This window comes from Haliaeetus leucocephalus, unplaced genomic scaffold (assembly GCF_000737465.1).
Source record: "Haliaeetus leucocephalus isolate CR32 unplaced genomic scaffold, Haliaeetus_leucocephalus-4.0 Scaffold932, whole genome shotgun sequence".
In the NCBI taxonomy this organism is placed as follows: Eukaryota; Metazoa; Chordata; class Aves; order Accipitriformes; family Accipitridae; genus Haliaeetus; species Haliaeetus leucocephalus.
The window spans coordinates 11,318,479-11,324,478 of NW_010973368.1; the positions used below are offsets into that span (position 1 = coordinate 11,318,479).

A 6,000-nucleotide genomic window follows, 5' to 3' on the forward strand; every position below is an offset into this window, starting at 1 on the left:
GGAGCTGACCCAGACCCAAAGGGGAGCAGAGAGCAGCCCAGAGCTGGGCAGGCCTTGCCGCAGGGGGGACGGAGCAACACCCCAAGGCTGAGCAGGCCCAAGGTTACCTGCACTCAGGGAAGGAGGGAGCTGCCATTCCCAAAGCCACAGACGCTCTCCGATCTCAAGAGAAGTGAAAGAAAAAGGCGAAAAACCTAGAGAGACCGAGGTACTCAAAACACTACAACCTGAACAGCCCGATCTACGGCAGGGAAAAGCAGGAAGGGGAAGCAGAGACCGGAAGGAAAAAAAGCACCTGAGTAAAATTACACCATAAGATGCAAATTCTGTCTTTAAAAATGTTTCTGCCCTGAAGAAAAAAGAGCTGTAGGTACCACACTCCACACATAATAGCACCTGTTTGGTTGGTGAAACTTGGTTTTGAAGAATTTTACAGAAAGAAACTCTTTCCAAGGTTCATATTGAAAATTGAATAGGTTTTTTGCAACACTAACCAGTTAACCCAAACAAATTCCTGTTTTGAACATATCTGAAAAATCCCTGAACACAACCTCAATGAGATGCTTTTTCAGTCTTTTGCTGTTTGGTCTTTCCCTTATACACAAATACAACAAAAACTACAATTCTCTTTTTTTAAAAACCACCTGCTCCTCAAGATCAGAAATGTTACCTAAATAAGACTGAGGCGGCATGACTAAGGGAGGTACTTCACAAACCAGTAAAACACACCCAAGCAAAATAAACAAAAGGAAAGTCTCAAACCTCACTATATACTCAAACATTTTAAAGAAGTCCTCTGGTTTGTACTCCTTCATGGCTACAGGAGCACAGAGGAAAGGAAGGGCCAGGAGACAGAGGCCAAGCGACAAGTTCAGCAGACGTGGGACCAGCAGCACAAGGACTTGAAGATGCAAACCCTTAAGCGACCAATTAATAAAAGTAACAAAAAAAAAATTTCATTTGTAAAATGCAAAGTGACAATCCCATTCGAGCAATTTCTGACAAGTAACTTTGATGAGTAATGGGGAAGCCCACAAGCCGGGCCCAAGGGTTATGAGATGCCAGAAGGAATCAGCTGTGCCTGGTGTGTCCAGCACCCCACGGCACTTCGCTCTGCAGGTAACTCACTAACTGGACACATACCACTCTTCAACCAGTCTAACTCTCCTATCATCCAACTTCTTCCTCTAGCAAAAAGTGGGGTGACGCCACTAAGGCTGGCAGGGTTTCTAAATTGCCTGGAAATGGTAGAAAAATGCACCTCTAAAGGAGATTTTAAATTAAATGGATGTGTATCTTTAACCTTCCGGTATTCATGCCATTTGCTACAAACCACAAGAAGCGGGCACTCACAACATGGCTGTTCCTGTCACATGGTCTAAATTAAAGAAGACAGATTGACAGTACCACAAACCATGACAGCTGCAATTGAAATGAAAAACACTATTATCGTGCAGTTTTATTATGTGGTTTTAATACAAGTAGTTTTATCAGCTGTATTCCTAATACACATTCCTGTTTGCTAAGTGTTTTAACAGAAAAGCAGAGCCTACTATCAATCAGAAGAATTAGAACAAGTCAACATGAAAACACTTATGTGCCTGCATTACGTAAAACCCCCCACCATTTCCCAAATAAAACTTTGTATAAGTTAAACAGGGCAAATATTTGCTTATGCTTGTAGGTATTATGCCACAGCTGCAACTGTAACACTGAAGGCAGTCTATGCAGTGTCACCATATGCTAGTTTCATACCAGGAAGTGACACACAATCATCTGAAAAAAGTTCTTTAAAATTTGTCCACAGACAAGCTCATTAACTTGATACACAAACCCACCAGAAACACAGAAGCTCAGGACACGGCAGTTCCACTCTGAAGATTAACAAACATTTTTGTACGCAGATTATTCTGCCAGTACTGCAAGTCTGCAAAAATCAACGTGTCCTTCATGCATGATCAGGTTGGGGTATACACTTGGACAGAACACAGGAAAAGGAAACCATTCATTTACAGCAAAATGACTTGAAAATACATTTGTCTTGGTTTAAAATATAAGTGGGGAAACCAAACGCTGCTGTCTGTCTCTTCCTATTAGATTTAACTTGTTAAGCAGCTAGGCACCACTACTGAGAACTAAGTAATCCCCAACTCTTTTAAAAAAGGGTCTTGCTTTGTTAGGGATCACCAGTAAGCAAAGGGATCACCAGCCAAGCCCAACAACTGGTTACCTACCGACCACATTGTGGCCATAATCTGCCTAAGCCCAAGTCAGGTTCCCTGCCTCAGCCCTTGCACGGCTACATTTGGTGTGCCTGAGCAAACTACAATTTATTCAGCACTAGCATTCCTGGGGGCAGTTCATTTCTGAAGAGGATGGAGCGAAGGCACAGCCCTATTTTCACCTCCTGTCACACAGCCAGCAGGGAGCTGGCAGGCAGGCAAAGCGATAGATGTCACCTACCTCTCTGGTGACACAGCTGCCTTGCTGATATGAACCTACCACCTAAAAAACATTGACACCACAACATCAAGCAGTTGGGATCTTCTCCACCCACTCCAAGCTGCCAGACAGCATTTGGGCAAAATCCAACCCATCACAACAGAAACTATAGGCTGAGTGAACCCATACAGCCTACTCACACCTCAAACAGCTAAAGCCTTACTTTCATTCAGCAATCTCCACTGAACAGGTATATCTGGATTTTTTCACAAATCCACCTGTCTTTTTGGCCATGGATTAAACTTAAGTTCTGCTTCGCTGCAGGAAAAAAATGTTTTATTTTTAATAATGAAATTCAAGAAATTAGCTTTTGAAATCTTCACTGAAAGAAACCTGTTGATCTGCAGCAAAGTACTGCATCACACCTGGTGTTTAGATGCAAGCTCATGCGCCTGTGCTATTTGTGTTCCAGTAAGCAGGCAAGCAGGGTATTTAACCTAAAAAACTAAAAGTGAAATAACACACGAGTGAGGAGACAGCCATACACATCAAGAGCCCAGTTCTTTCACCCTTCTATTCCCTGCTCTCTGCATATGTGTGCATGCATGCATCTGTGCTTTAGGCAATCAACACTACCACAGCATGGTGTATCAAATTCTAGCCTAATGGACCTCATTAATACAATTTGAGCAGGAAAAAAAGGTCTCAAGCCAAGCACTGAAAGTCATCTTCAGAGATGAGGACTTGAAAAACTGATGAGCAAGCATTTCAAATAACATTTATTTTTCTATTCTGAAAGCTTTGTGGGGCAGAAACACGCCTTGCAAGGCTTTCCTGATTTACAGGCAAGCAGTAATTGCATTGCAATTTCTAAAGGTTAAGTCAGGAAAAAGTGAAGGTCACAGTCAGCACCTCTCCTGAGCGCCTTGCTCGGTTGGGATACATAAATACAACTGCAATCCTTCCTAAATTAAACAGCCTTGGGCCCTTGGTTTCAAGCTCCTTAGACAACATTGGAAGCACTGCCAAAGCTGCCTAAAAAAGGGTAAAAAAAGCCCTGATGGCATATAATGGGACAGTTTCCTATTCCACACTGCTTGTGCTTTCTCCGCTTACACCTTCTGCGACACTGCTAGCAGAGATGGTTTTTGGAAAAAAACAAACTTATTTTCCTGATTGCTTAAGGCAAGTAAACATGCCAGGGCATTTCTCACAAACACATGACATCCTATGAAATGCCAACTAGTGTCATTGCACTCAGTCAGCCTATATCCTTATCTTTGTTATTTCAATGAGATCTTATCATTCACTCCTTGTCCCCAGAGCATTGTTAAGTTGCTCCATAGACTTCAACGATTTTATGTCTCCCTAGACATACTTCGCCGATCAACTACAAAATACTTAAGCTTACATACACCACCTGATCAAGCACTTCTAAAATACATCACTCATAAGAATGCCACAGCCATTCAAAAGCCACATAACTTCAGCCTATTTAATAACAAAATTCAAGAGCAACCAAGTATTGCTTTTTCTTGTTTTGAACTAATAAGATTCTTTCACATATTAGACAACAATGATAGTTCAGTTGGTTAAACCTGCAGCAGACTCAACTGCTGCTGTTCCTTGATAGTTTGGTTGGTCATCTCCGTGCCAAACACAATGGTCATAAATCAAAATCCAATTTCCCACATCTTGGAAAACTACAAGTCTGGATCTGAATGCTCATACTCAAGGCTCTAATTAGCAGAAAGATCTCTTTTAAAGTGTAATTACTCCTTGAGAAATGCTGGAAATTATGTCTTCTCTTTACATTAGGTTTCCATCCCAGCTAACATTTTACACCACTAGTTTGTTATCCCCAAGTGGGCTGACTGATCTGGATTCTGATCCAAATCATGAATCTTCACTATCTAAGTTCCAGTTCACAATTTCCACTGTTAGTAACACCAAAACAGAAGAAAATTTGATACCTTTTCAGATGGAGCAGCCAGGTACCATAAGATAACAAAACTTGCCAACTTGAGTGGGTGGGGCATGGGTTGTCAGACTTCTTTTTTTTTTGAAGTTACTTTTCAAGAATTTCAATTAAAGATTCTATTATGAATTCCTCATTTAAGTTCTTCAACTTGGCCTAACATTGCAAATCACTGGTCAACCTTCAATTGATTTCATTCACTTAAGAATGCAGCGCCAAAATCGAGTGATTTCCAAAGTCTCCTCCCCTGACAGTCAAATACTTCTCCCTACAAACTCCGTATCAGACATATTTCAGAATATTTAAAAGCAAATACAGAGATGATAGAAAACAGTCAGGACCTGCATGCAGCAGACCAGCGACAGGAAAGGATGTGGTTAAAAAAATAGACAAGTTCTACCAACAATTCACTTCAGTATTTTCAGGGCTCGCTCTTTTAACCCATTTATATGTTTCCTCAGGACATATCCTTACAGTACTGCCCGAAAGAGATATCACTGAAGCTGGGTTGTGTTTTTTTCCTAAACTATGTATTTAATATCGAAGTTTACGCAAGAGTAGACACACTTCAGATGAAGTCCTCCCAGTAAAGCTTCACATGATGAAGTACTTTCATTTCCTTATTTGTAGTGCCACATACCTTCCCCTAAAGCATATGTGAACAACTAAGAAAAAGTAACTGTTTGGAACAAAACAAAAAAAGCAAAAAACACGTGCCACCCAAAAAAACCCAGAAAAGCGTTGAAGCAGATTTTATGGAACCGGATTGGTTTGGGGTTTTGGCTTCTTCCCCTCCTTTGTTTTTGCCAATTTCAAAGACCAACCAAAAGGAGAAAAACGCAAAACCGGTGCTTTCGCCCCGTACCCTGTCCTTCCAGCCTGTCCGCTGCGAAAGCTTCCCGATCACAGCGGGACACCCCGCGCGGCACCCGCCCCCCCCCCCCCCGCAGCCCCGACCCCACCGGCCGCCGAGGAGCCGAGGGGCGCTGGGCGCTGCCGCCCCCCGGGCGGGCCCGGCCCCGCGCAGCCGCGGGGCTACCACCCCCTCCCTCGGGAGCCCACTCACATTTGCAGCATGATTTTGTTGAGGACGACGCCATCCACCAGGTCCATGTAGACGCCGAGGTTGTCCCCGTCCCCGCTCCCCAGCGCCCCGAAGGTTTTCACCTGCCGGGAGAAGGACAGCGGGGTTGGTGGGGTGGCGGCAGGGCCCGGCCGCCCCCTTCCCCCCGCACCGGGCCGGGGCCGCCCCGCCGGCAGCCTCCCCGCTCCCCGCCCCCCTCTGCTCACCCAGGTCACCAAGGGGCTCTGCAGGAAGAGCTCCAGGAGCTCGGAGACGGTCACGTCCATGTCGCCGGGGCCCGGCTGGCGGCGGCGGGAGGCTGCGGGAGCGGGGCCGGCTCACTCGGGAGACAAAGGCGCGGAGCCCATGGCCGGCCGCCCCGCTGCCCGCCGGGCGCTGCCTACAGGGGAAACAATGCGCGGCTCATCGCTCCCCCGCCCCCGCGCCGGGGGGAGACGCGGGGCCGCTCGCCGCCGCCGCGGTCCCTCCTCCCGGCAGCAACAGGCCGGTCTTCCCC

The 6,000-nt window shown here is 45.5% G+C and overlaps 1 protein-coding gene across 1 annotated transcript in view; it reads right to left on the minus strand.

Moving 5' to 3' along the window:
* CCDC88C (coiled-coil domain containing 88C) overlaps positions 1 to 5,793 on the minus strand; it is a 99,431-nt gene extending 93,638 nt beyond the window's left edge. Inside the window, exons 1-2 of the mRNA XM_010583838.1 lie at positions 5,711 to 5,793; positions 5,487 to 5,587 (exon numbers count right to left, since the gene is read on the minus strand). Coding sequence (XP_010582140.1) covers positions 5,487 to 5,587; positions 5,711 to 5,770 — 161 coding nt within the window. The 5' untranslated portion in view covers positions 5,771 to 5,793. The remainder of the gene's footprint in view (positions 1 to 5,486; positions 5,588 to 5,710) is intronic.
* Positions 5,794 to 6,000: the final 207 nt, after the last annotated feature.